General features: G+C 32.0%; 1 protein-coding gene across 4 annotated transcripts in view; it reads left to right on the plus strand.

Moving 5' to 3' along the window:
* The window catches only part of LOC134280129 (receptor-type tyrosine-protein phosphatase T-like), a 39,907-nt gene extending 26,762 nt beyond the window's left edge, over positions 1-13,145 (plus strand). For all 4 annotated transcript variants that reach the window (XM_062762553.1, XM_062762555.1, XM_062762554.1 and 1 more), the window contains 15 exons: positions 45-132; positions 315-391; positions 496-532; positions 616-713; positions 819-941; positions 1,169-1,317; positions 1,569-1,704; positions 2,247-2,396; positions 2,552-2,651; positions 2,787-2,860; positions 2,966-3,100; positions 5,877-6,008; positions 6,417-6,574; positions 6,766-6,901; positions 12,582-13,145. In XM_062762553.1, coding sequence (XP_062618537.1) covers positions 45-132; positions 315-391; positions 496-532; positions 616-713; positions 819-941; positions 1,169-1,317; positions 1,569-1,704; positions 2,247-2,396; positions 2,552-2,651; positions 2,787-2,860; positions 2,966-3,100; positions 5,877-6,008; positions 6,417-6,574; positions 6,766-6,901; positions 12,582-12,644 — 1,656 coding nt within the window. In that variant the 3' untranslated portion in view covers positions 12,645-13,145. The remainder of the gene's footprint in view (positions 1-44; positions 133-314; positions 392-495; positions 533-615; positions 714-818; positions 942-1,168; positions 1,318-1,568; positions 1,705-2,246; positions 2,397-2,551; positions 2,652-2,786; positions 2,861-2,965; positions 3,101-5,876; positions 6,009-6,416; positions 6,575-6,765; positions 6,902-12,581) is intronic.
* Positions 13,146-13,707: the final 562 nt, after the last annotated feature.

A 13,707-nucleotide genomic window follows, 5' to 3' on the forward strand; every position in this document is an offset into this window, starting at 1 on the left:
CTACGGAAATAAGCTTATGAAGTGTTTCCTGTTTCTATTTTTAGCTGATTCCTGCTGGTTTGACGGCAAGCTGTGAAATTGCCAAGAAAACAGAAAACAAAGACAAAAATCGTTATGGAAATATCATTGCTTGTACGTGGTATATATTTAACCCCTGGAAGCTATAACGGAACACAATTATTTTAAGATCTTGCTTGAATCTCTGCCTGAAAGTACATCTGATTCAGTCTTTTTGATCCCAAACCATTATGATTCAGCTATTAGTTGAAATTCATTCAACTCTCTGTTCAAATTCGTTCAACCTTATATTTCAGACGACCATTCACGTGTGATACTGAAACCTGTAAATGGCGATATCCATGACGATTACACAAATGCTAATTTTATCGAGGTAATTGGAAAAAAAGTTACGTTTAAACACTCTAGTATGAAAAATCTTTCCTATTATAAAATCGTATTACTCCGAAATTGAAATTGTCTAAATTCAATTTTCAGGGTTATAAAAAACCGAAAGCTTACATTGCAGCACAGGGTAAGATGTTCTCTCCTATTTTATTTGTTTCTTAAGCTTAATCTTATTTTAGATATTTGCTCATAATTTCTCGTTATTTTAAGGGCCAACAAAATCTACAATGAACGACATTTGGAGAATGGTTTGGGAAGAGAAGTCAAAAACAGTTATTATGTTGACCAACCCAACAGAAACGGGAAAGGTAGTGTCTTGTTTTCTGTATTCTAAAACTTCAAATTTTTCTGTCATCCAGGATTTTTCCTCATTTCATAGATATAAAAACTTTGTATATTATTTTTTTTTACAGAAAAAATGTGAGCAATATTGGCCAGATGCTGGGGAGACAAAAGAGTACGCCGGCATTAAGGTCAAGCAAGTCTCAATCGAGAGTCTACCAGATTTCTCAATAAGAACATTCCATATACAAAAAGTAAGTACATACGTTTTTTGCTCTCTTACTATTTATCTTAAAGGAAGTACATTCATATGTCAATTTTAGTTAAGAAAAGAAAGGGTTTTGGTTGTTTGGGGTTTTTCATGCTCCGTGGCTTTAAAGATGTTTGATATTACTTGGAAGAAGGAATATGTCTCTCCTTCTGATTCAAAATCTGAGGCGAATGTACTAGTATATCATTTGTTCTAATCTTTCTTTACAAGGATGGTGAGAATCGAACCATTAAACAGTTCCATTATACCACTTGGCCAGATCACGGAGTTCCGAGGTTTGGACACTCCTTATTGCTGATGAGACAAAAGATCCGCGCCTATGATCCATTAAATAATGGACCGCCAATTGTCCACTGCAGGTTAAATTTTTTTTAATTTAGGAAATATTAAGCATACATCTATTTTATAACGACAAAGCATAAAATTGACCTATGTTACTTTCGTGTTGATCTGTTTTAAATGTACTTCCATGTTGACCTATTTTACTTCCGTGTTGACCTGTTTTACATGTACTTCCATGTTGACCTATTTTACTTCCACATTGACCTATTTTACTTCCGTGTTGACCTATTTTACTTCCGTGTTGACCTATTTTACTTCCGTGTTGCAGTGCGGGGGTGGGGAGGACAGGAACCTATATAGCTGTGGACGTGAACCTAGAGGAAGCCAAACACGAGGGAATCATAGACGTTCACAATTTTGTCCAGTTGATGAGAACACAGCGAGTCAACATGGTTCAAACACTGGTAGGCTTATACAGGTCCTAAAAAGAAGATGAATTTAACTGTAGTAAACACGGAAGGAAAAAGGTTTTGAAATACGAAACTATTAGTCACCAATTTCATCGTGTTGAGCCATGTCAAACCATTTGCAATGCGTAAACCTTTTTATATCAAATCAATTATTTCATAACTTGATTTGAAACCGTTTCTAAGTTCTGGAAAAGTAACCTTTATACAGGAGAGAATTTCATATCGTTATATTCTTAGGGGAACAAACAGAATATGATATATCGTGAATTTGGCAGAATGCATGGGAATTGCCAACATGCTATCAGTTAATGTTAAAAAAAATTAGGGAAAAAATAAAACATTCAGTTTTCCCTTATGATCTCTCCGTTGGTGAAAGATTGCAAAACAAAAAAAAAATCCCAAAATTAGCACCATTTAATAATCGAGGAAATGCTAATTGCTTTAGTTCCAATCACTTGTTTTTTTCTGACATTTAGATGATAAACGCGTTTATCTCTCGCTCAACCGTAACTCGAATGATTCGGTTTTTTTTGCAGGAACAATACATCTTTGTGTATGACGTTTTGCTGGAAGCCTTAATATGTGGGGATACTACAATCTCCACGTCCACTTACCCCGAGGCCTTGTCAGAAATGTTGGAATATGATCAAAGCATCGGCAAATCTAAACTCGAGGAGCAATACGAGGTTCAAAAACTTTCTGGCACTTTTTCTTAGAAATTGTTTTTTGGTTTGCTCCATGTTTATCAAGGTTTTTGAAATTATACGTTGCAATAACTGAAACGTTGTTTAAGTATTTGTCTATAATTTGATAAAAACTGGGGCATCCTGTTTTTCTGTAGGTATTAAATCTGATATCATCTACAATGGAGAAAGAAGACACATCTGCTGCCTTAAAACCAGAAAATATTTTCAAAAATAGGGACAAAAACGTTGTGCCAGGTATTGTATTTCACGAAATAATTGCTGCTGCTGCTGCTGCAGAAGTGCATAAGTATTTTAAGTTTCTGATTTATTTTTCATGGAAGAGCAATTGTTTTTATGCAGTGATATAACTATGTTTTTGTTGTGTCTTAGCCAACAGATGTCGCCCCTACCTAGTTACACCCGTGGAAGATTATAATAACTACATTAATGCAGTCTTTCTGAACGTAAGTCACGCGCACCTGTTACTTTTTTCCTCATTCTAGCAGTACTGAATCTCTCTGATCAAGATAACAATGTTATGAATTTTTGTCTTCTTTTTTCTTCTTCAGAGTTATCGGCGTAAGGATTCCTTCATTGTAACTCAGATGCCCTTGCCAAACACTGCCGTGGATTTTTGGCGAATGATTTACGATCAGAATTCTTACTGTATCGTCATGTTGAATGAAATTGAGGAGAGCGATGAAGTACGTCTTGGCTCTAAGAATTGATAAATATAGTAACAGAGCAGGAAGAATAACACAGATAAATCTTATACTTCCCTCAAAAGTTCAACTGAAGAAAGAAACACAATGAATAAGAAAACAAACACACAAAATAAAAGCAAACACAATTCACTTTTATTCCTTGTTTTGTCTACTTTTCTTAGAAAAGGAGTGAAGAACGAAAATATGAAGCATATCAAACATAGCAAATTTTATGAACGGTGTAAACCTCTTTGCCAAGAAAAATACTTTTCAATTCTTGCAAAACATAAAGTGATTGGTTTTTTTTTTAAAATGCTAATTAAAACATGATCTTGTGCACGTTTCTTAAAAATATACGGAAGCACTTCGATGACCTTTCAATAACGTGAATTTGATAAAATTAATTGCCCAATTTACTTAAACGAATTTAATTCTGTTACACATATTTTTGATTTGGTGATAACGACTATCATTCATTCAACGAGACCGGTTTCAAGAATCCAAAAAATTGTTGCAACAAATTTAAATTATTTTAATGGATGTAAACGAACTCTAGAATTTATCATTCAGATACGAATTGAATTTTTTTAAACAAATTTAACAACTCGTTCTATTGAAATCATGAATATTATTCTAAAGGTCAAGAATGATGCATTAAATAAAATGATTGTTATTCGTAATAATATATTTAAGAATTTGATTTGGAAAGGTCCGAAGTGATAAACATAAAACGTAGGAAAACATACAAACAATAAAGAAAGAACAATAACTCTATCTACCCTAACCCTAACGAAAGTTAATTCAATCTAAGTATATATTAGTGTGTTATTGCAAAATAAAATGATGAATTTACCTGTTTCCGATAGACTCTTGTTGTTCTGTACTCACAATTGGCAGAATTCCTTTATTGCATTGCGCATTTGCTTTAGCTGACAAAAACAAACACATGATGAAGAAAACGCAAACACAATTCACTTCTTTTATATCCGTATTTTGTCTTCTTTTCTTGGAATAGAAGCGAAGAAAAAAGATGAAGAATATCAAACATAGCACAATTTATTCAGGTCAGACGATACGTTCCTCGGATATCTGTTTTGTAGATCTTCGTAATATAAAAACAAATATTTAAAATTTTAATTACCTTGTGATTTCTAAACTGGTTTCTAATTGTCTTTTCAATTTACAAAGTTAAAATTATTAAATTTTTGCAATTTAAATTATTTCCATAAGGATTATATAAGCAACTTCATCATCTGTTAGTCACCGTATATTGTACAAAGGCCTGGTAAGGTACCTCAATTTTTCATGAACTTAAGCTTGTTAAAGTAGCATTGCTTTATTGACAAAATCTTGGAAAATTTTATATATTATTATACCCCCCCCCCGCTTGAAAAGTGGGAGGGTATATAGTAATCGGTATTTCTGTCCGTCCGTCCGTCTGTCTGTTACGCTTTGGGGTACCCATCTCTTATCCGCAACTCCTCTCATACCACTGAAGGAAATTTAATGAAACTTTCACAGATTCTTAATTACATATTGCCATTGTGCACCTCCTATTTTACTTTTTGATCTGACATATATTTTTGATTTTCCAGAGCAAAACATGGACACTCTCATTATATTCATATGGAGGGCGGGGGGTATCATTTAGTGAGCTCATTGCTCACAGTACCTCTAGTTTAAGAACGTATCGTCTGCCCTTCACAGCACTACTCTTTGCCAAGGAAAATTAACTAAACATAAAGGACCTGGTCTTTCAATAATACTTAATAAACTTGATCTTGCATACTTTTCATAAACGTAGCACTTCTAGGTCTCTTGAAAACAATTTATTTTCAAATTATCATTTTTTTTTTTAAAAAAAAAACGACTATAGTGCGAAAAAACATTTTTTTTCGATTTGTGATAATGAATTTCAATCTTTTTATTACATGTATTTTTTAAAAGAATTCCTTTAACAAATACTAAAAGTTGTTAACGAGTTCTTGAATTTTATTACGAATTAATTATATCAATTTATACTCAACGAAAGTAAAGCCACTCTAAGTACCACTAGTATGCTAGTAGTACAAAATAAAAAGTCCAACAGAGATAACTTTACCTGTTTCTTATCGTTCTATAATCACAATTGGTCAGTCTTTTCATGATGCATTGCATTCTCGCTTTGGCTATATATCGCCCAGATATACTCATTTTCACGAACAAATTCCACCCTTTATGACTCATTTTGAGAAACATTACTGTCTTTGAAATTATGAAGACAATAACGAAGAACGATTTGAAGACACTCTTATCTGCGAACCGAACATAACATGTAACTTGAAGTTTTTACATCATAATCCAAATTTGGCAATTTATAAATATATTTTGGACCACAGGTGCTTGATGTTTTTAACCTTTCTTTTCATTGATAAAAATATCCCCTTTACTCAAATAAATTATTATTGTAATATATGGGATACTTTTATTTATGAAAGAAAGGTTAAAAACGTCAAGCGCCTTTTTTAATGACATATTTAAGATATTGTCACTTATTTTGTTTAAAAGTCACAATCAGGCAAATATAAAAGTATAAGTCACAAATGTAAATATAAGTAATAAGGTATTTTAAAACATCTATCGGGCTATAAATACGGGTTGGTACTAGATTAAATTCATCATAAAACTCTTCGGGCTTCATGGAATTTTATCTCGTGACCAACCCATATTTATATCCAGATAGATGCTTAAAAATGATACATTATTTCTTAAATAAATGTAATGCATGTTTTCGTAGATGTGTCAACAGTATTGGACATTAGAAACCTGTGGTGAGAAGTTTGGACCTTTCATTGTGGAAACGACAGCCGAAATCAAATCTGATCCAAGTATTAGTGTGAGGGATTTCACCATCACAAATACTCTAAATGTAAGTTATTATAAAAATTATATATTTAATGTAATATCTACATGCAAAATTCACACATATCGCAAATTCTGCACTTTTCTCTTCCATAGTACATTTAAAATTACCGACGACGATAAAGTGAAAGTAATGGATATATGCCGAATATGGCCTAAAATGAAGATTTTCTAAAAGCACATTGAGAAATGAATATTAAATATTTCAACACATAGAATTAAATTGAAAAAATGTTGCGTAAAATTATTATAATAAAATTTTCTCAAAGTTGGTATCATTTAAATATTTTAATAATTGCATTTAAACATTATTTAAAAATGTCTGAAAAGAGATTTAAACAAAGAAGTTACCAATAAGGATTTTAGAGTATCATCAACGATATTCTTTGATATCAATACGGGTCTTTTTTATCAGCCACAGGAAGTTCCACGTGTGGTCCGTCAGTTTCACTTCCATCGCTGGCCCGAGGGTTCCCCCGTCCCTAACACCAAAGCTTCTCTACTGGACCTGCTAGAGAACGTGGAAACGTGGCAGAAACAGTTCAAAAACACTCCCGTTACTGTCCATTGCATGTAAGATTTTCTTCCTGTTCTTCAGTAAATCATTTAGAGAATGCTCAACGATCGTGTACATTGCACATGTAGATAGATTAAGAATTTTCTTTTTTGATAATGTAAAGTTCATAATGTTTATTGCTGGAAATTAATTATTCTCAGAAACGATATACATGTATTCATTTTTGGAGTAAAATGTGGATTATTAGGAATGGGGTTGACCAGAGTGGTCTGTTTGTGGCGGCCAGTTGTATTGTGGAGCGGATCAAAACCGACAGAGAGGTGGATGTATTTCAATCTGTCAAACAGATGCGACTTAATCGATCTCAACTTATTTGTAACATGGTAAGTGTAATAGTCTCAGTCTTTTGTCTGTGAAGTCAACTACTGGTAGGTGCTTTCCTAAGACAAAAACACTCCTACATAAGAGTTTCCTTTGAAGCCTATCCACTGAGACCAAAAAATTTGATGAAGCATGGATTCTCTATAAAAAGGAGGATTTTATTTGTTAAAAAAGATATTTTAATTTTTCTGCTCACAATTGGAATACTCGATGAAAATTCTAAATACACTGCACATCGGACACAATTTTTTTTCATAAGATGACTAGCAGGCGCGTAGCTGCCTATACGCAAGTACGCAAGTGCGTACACATCATTTTCAAAAAAAAAAAAAAGAAAAAAAAGAAGAGAAAAAAGAAAAAAGAATAAAAAAGAAAGAGATTTATTCGGAGAAAAAGAGGCACTATATCTGTCTTTCAAATTATTTTACGTCTTATTGTTTCTATTCAAATTTTGTTCAGAATATTGTTAAAATCCAGTCTTTTATAAAATGAAATCCAAAATTCTTTCAGCAAGAAAATATTGTTGCACCAAAATTTTCAACTGTTAATCCGCGTAATCCTGATTATCCGGACAAATACACGTATATATTTGATGAAGGAAAGCGATCTAAGTGACATTGATCTAAAGAAAAAGTTACAAGGGTTTTGGACAACTATACAAGAAATTCCGTTGAAGTAATGAATAGATATCGATAAACCAAAAAAAAAAAAAAATGGCAAAATTCAAATTACTGAACAAAGTATATATAAAAATATAGATCATTTATGATTGTCGCATATCTGCGGTGATTTTCTTTGATCTTTGTGTGGTGATATATCCCATATCACATATGCGATAATACTTTCCACGCCCCTTCATATATCACTGCAGGAGGCAGAAATCAGGTCATGAGAAAAAAAAACTAATTTTATTTCACAAGTTCATAACTACAGAAAAATGAACATGTTATGCTTTTTCTTTGCCTTTAACTAAATTAAAACACATGTATTTAACTCGGTTGAAAGTTCCCAGTCGTTCAGAAAATTAATCCATTTTGAAATTTTGAAAGTTACGGAAAAATTGCCAAACTTTATATCGTTAAACTCCTTGATAATTGCTTCTGTGATTTCACATTTGTCGAGTGCTAACCTCAAAAATAAATTGTCAAAATCTTCAAACTCAATTAAAAAGTCAAAGACAAATTCACTAAGCTGCTAAGAACGTCCGACATGTTGGAGAACTAGCTTGAAATGAATTTTAAGTTTATGACTCTGATTACATTTTTTAATTTTGACACTCTCAGTGAAATTTACGTCATCAGACATGCGACAAGTTGCTTACATCATAGATGCCTCGTACTATTGGTTATATCGTTTTCATGGGGCGTGGAAATCTCGGGCGCTCCGCGCCCTCGATTTCCACGCCCCATGAAAACGATATAATCAATACTACTCGGCTTCTATGATGTAACCTATACATATCTTCTTTTACTGATGTTACCAATTTATAGAATTTAAGTACTCTCACATTGTTTAAGCTATCAGAACATAAAGGTTATCAAAAGACCCATATCCCCGTTTACTAGTATATTTTGAAATACTTTAACTCCAATGATAACTTATTGAATTACTTCTCTGTTTTATCTTGTCACACTTGGAAACTTTTTTCCAATACCAATATATTCGTTAATTAATTTGATCAAATTATCCTTCTCCTCCTGAAGTATCCATGGAAGTATAACTTAGCTAAGTGTTTGTTTGAGAAAAGAGATGTAGCGTGATTTCTTTTAAAGGAAAATGACTGAATAATTTCGTAAAATCCAGAAGCTTCCGGGGGCTTCGCCCCCTGGCCCCCCACCAGGGCTTCGCACTGGACCCACTGGGGGCCTCAGGGCGGCCCCCAGACCCCCGACCATTTTCTGCGTACACTTCATTTCGATGCTGGCTACGCGCCTGACTAGAGTACTTCGCGAAGTGTTATTGGAGATGTGAGAACATCGTTTTAGTAGAAAAAACTGTTCTTTTTTTATCCCATGGCCAAGTTGTCCCTTAGGGAGAAAAAAACTGAAATTACAGAACATTGCGCCCCCAATGATTTGACTACCGTTTAAAATATACGAAGAGTTTTGACACACCATTTGTATAAAATAAAAGTCATTTTTATACGCCCGTCTTAAGACGGGACGTATTATGTTATAGGCTTCATGTCCGTCCGTCCGTCTGTCCGTCTGTCCGTCTGTCCATTCGTGTCCGGCTCATAACTTCAATACTATTAGGCCTAGGATTATCAAACTTTGTCAACTGATACTTCTTGGGTAGACGGTGTGTCGCGCACAAAAAGTAGGTCGCTCTGACCTTTAATAAAGATGCTATGGCCAAATATGGAAAAATCCTGTCCGGCTCATAACTAGAAAACTATTAGACCTAGAGCTATCAAACTTGGCAAAAGTATACATCTTAGGAAGAAGGTGTGTCGCGACCTATTTCAAGGTCACTGTGACCTTTAATTTTAGTGAAATTTTTTAAAAAACTAAGTTTTTTAAATTTTAAATTTCATAATCCTAAAAATGTAAAAAATAGAGTTGTATCCTTATTAAAAAGTATTAAATCAAGTAAAAACTTATTTTTTTCATCATATACTTTACTGTAATCTTAAACAAATTTCAGTGTTAATGAGAGGAATTCAGTTTGTCCCATGGGCATAATTATCAAGCACTGGTCAAGAAGAATTTTGATAGCAGAAAGTTGCATGTCAAATTAGAGAGAAATTAATGAGTTTAGTGTGAGGAGGTAACTAGTAGAGCATTGTTGTTATCTCGTTCCCTTGGGTATAGGGCAAATGGACAGCCAGCCTAGCTGATTAAAAATAGCTCTTGTTGGCTAGCCTAAGTTTTAAAATGAATTTGATGAAAAGTAATTAAAACTTATTTGATATTGCATAATAAACTAATAATCTGATATTATATAATATTAATTAATTAAAAACTAATTTTATGGGGTGGGGTTGAATCAGATTTCCTACTTGTCCATATGAATTAAATATAAAACCTGTCTGGTATTAAATCTAAAAAGAAATCATGATACCTCAGAAGTATTTTATATGTTTTAAAAGTGTTTTAGGATAAAAAGTGCAGATCCATTAATATTTAGGGAGTAATGAGTAGACAAGCATCCAGTCAAAGATTAATTAATGAGTTCAATGTAGGAAGGCTATCTGATCAAGCAGCCTTATTTGTGCCTTTGGGGATTAGACAGAAGAACTGCTGGTCAATTTATAACATATGTCATTTGATGGCCAGCCTTTCTTATCAAAGTTAATTTGGCATAGATTAAGTTGTTAAGACTAATTTGATATTGTTTATTATGATGCCAGCATTTGACAAAGTCTTAACACAAACAGTATAGAAATCTATCAGTTATGTAATATTTGTTATAATTATGCCTACAGCACAGGGGATGGATAAAGAAATATATTTTAAAAAAAAAATCATGGAAATCTTAGAATCAAGGTTGACATGATTTTCTTGCACTCTAAACTATTAAAGATAATTGTGTAATTTTTTGACGGGCGTATCATGCTGTGGCGTGGCACTTTATTAAATCCTAGTACCCAATTGTAAAAAATATAAAAAAAATAAGCTTTCACTTACAAAGAATTACATAAAGCAGTTATTAAGAAAGATGATATTAGCTGCTACAAAACTTTTAAGAGAAACTATATTTTGTACAAAAACGTTGTATTTTGACCCCAGTTAGCATTAGGACGAAGATTAAAACTGTTAAAATTTATAGCACATCTTCAGAATATAACCATTTATATGTTACATTTTGACGAAAAAATATACTGACATTCAGACGGACACACGATCTAGGATAGCAATTATACTAGAACTATCTTTTGATAATTGCGTGTATAATAATGAATAAAGATTATTCTAAACATGTTGGAGTTGCACTGTAAAGTACGACGTCGTATTCATGCCATTTTAACAATGTCGAAAATTTTTTTTAAATCGTTTGAACGATTTAAGAAAACGTTTGTACGATTTAATAAATCGTTTGTACAATTTAATAAATCGTTTGTACAATTTGTTTGTTAAATCGTTTGTACAATTTATTAAATCGTACAAACAATTTTTTAAATCGTACAAACGTTTTCTTAAATCGTAAAAACGGTTTCCTAAATTGTTCAAACGATTTATAAAAATCGTACAAACTATTTTGATAAATCGTATGAACGATTTAATAAATTGTACAAACGATTTAACAAACAAATTGTACAAACGATTTATTAAATTGTACAAACGATTTATTAAATTGTACAAACGATTTACTAAATTGTACAAACAATTTATTAAATCGTACAAACGACTTATTAAATTGTACAAACGATTTATTAAATTGTACAAACGATTTATTAAATCGTTTGTACAATTTATTAAATCGTACAAACGTTTTCTTAAATCGTAAAAACGGTTTCCTAAATTGTTCAAACGATTTATAAAAATCGTACAAACTATTTTGATAAATCGTATGAACGATTTAATAAATTGTACAAACGATTTAACAAACAAATTGTACAAACGATTTATTAAATTGTACAAACGATTTACTAAATTGTACAAACAATTTATTAAATCGTACAAACGACTTATTAAATTGTACAAACGATTTATTAAATTGTACCAACGATTTATTAAATCGTACAAACGTTTTCTTAAATCGTTCAAACGAATACGCCGTCGTAGTAAAGACAATACTTATTGAATATTTATTTCCCAACTAAAAGATTAATCTAACGATTTCTCGCAATGCTTATCTCTCATCTGTCATTTACCATTCATACAACTTGGTAGTCATTATACCTGCACTAAAGAAAGTTCAGATTTTGTTATTGCATTGTCCTTTCCTCCGTCCGTCCGTCTGACTGTCTTTAACAATTTTAAAATATCTTCTTCTTGTAACTCCTCTTACGTTTTAAGTTATAGTCAGTCATCTTTTGAAATGTGTTTGATGGATTCTTGTAGATGCGCAATAAGTTTATGCAATTGGAATATTCTTTTTTAGTCAGATCATTTTTGACTGACATAAATGATCTGACTAAAAAACTTTTTTTACATTCCATGACAGAATATTCTTTTTCTTTCTATTCCTCTTATACCGTCAACAATTAAGGTGAAAGTTTCTGGAATTTTTTTTCCAACCTACTTACCGACAAAGGAATTCTACAGGGAGTCTGGCGAGCTAATGCAAACAAACTTTATTTTAAAGATGGTATTATTTATAAATTGTATTATACAATGTTACTCAGTACAAAGATCACTTTGTATCCTTATACCATGGCTAGAATCTTAGCCAGTTGAGAATATGGAAGGGTTTGAGCTCACATCGTGTTAGTTTGTTACAATGTCTTTTTGTCATATTTAAAGGTCAGTCTCTAAGATCAAGGTTAGAGAACTGATTTGTTACAATTTTCTATTTATATTAGACCAAAGTAGTCTAATTTTAGTCATCTGTTTCCAATATCTGAGACATAATATTATCTTGATGCAAAGTCAAGGACGATAAAACCTGATTGAGGTAAAAAGAAAAACTATAAATATAAATATAGAAATATATATATACACAACCAATTATACAAGATCAAGGGAACAATAAATCCACATCAGATGTTTTGCTATTATTTTTATTAATGAATTGCAGGAACAATACCGATTTTGTCACGAGTTGGCACTGGAATACGTACAGTCAACGTCGGCATCATGACGTTATTTGTGACGTAAGGGGATTTTTGCTGATCAAAGTTGAAAAAGTGGTGCTGGCGACTTCAATACCAAAAATTCAAGATTTCTGAGTCGCATACTTGGAATATATGGTGCTAAGTGTCAAAGAAATACAACCAAATTTGGTTCCTATTTTTCTAACCAAAAGGATTTGGTGACTGTAAGCGAATATTTCTTCATGAAAATCGTAATGAATGTTGTTTATGTGTTCTCTTCTGTAATGGATCGAGAAATAAATGACAATGGTTTTATGTGAGGAATAACATATCTCTCATCCTTAGAAAAAATGAGAAAATGTTCATGATATTAAATCATTACATTGGTAACTGCTGTATTTTAATGAATGCTTTGTATCATCGTTCAATATCTGTGATATATTTTGACAGAAAATGTATTTAACTCATCAAATCTAGTCGAGAAAATGTGCAATATATTACAACACGAAAGAATGATATTGTAAATAAAAGAAAGTGACGTTTGTGAAGAGTATGTTTTCAGTCAAGAGTACAAAATTACGTTAAAGCATTTTGCATATATATTACTTGTATCAGCATTATATATGACAATTTTAATTTATAAACGGTTTTCGCTAATGAGTTTTTGCGAAACTCTAAGGTAATTTATTTATAACACAGTTGTATATTTCCTGGGTAGCTATATTCAAATGCTGCAGTTGGGCAGTAACTACAAAATCGTAACAATGGACTTCATAAAATTGAATTTCTGACTTATTTCACCATAAAGATTTAACGTTGTAATTGAATGGATGATTAGAATTTATCGTTGAGCTTTCAGTTATTTCGATATGTACATTTACATGCAATATTGTAACACTGTACAGAGTTTAACTATTATACAATATGATTATGTACATGTATGTACTTTGTTTTATCATGATCTATTCAGTATTGTGTAAACGAAAATAAATAGATTTAAAAAAAATATATGCATTTTATTGTTGAATTGTGTATATATTTATATATAATTTAATTTTGCTTGTATTCTTGCCTCTCATTGGTTGATTTCCAAAAAGGAACGCATAGACG

This window comes from Saccostrea cucullata, unplaced genomic scaffold (genome assembly GCF_032062105.1).
Source record: "Saccostrea cucullata isolate Sc308-1 unplaced genomic scaffold, CSIRO_AGI_Scuc_v1 ctg716, whole genome shotgun sequence".
Lineage (NCBI taxonomy): Eukaryota > Metazoa > Mollusca > Bivalvia > Ostreida > Ostreidae > Saccostrea > Saccostrea cuccullata.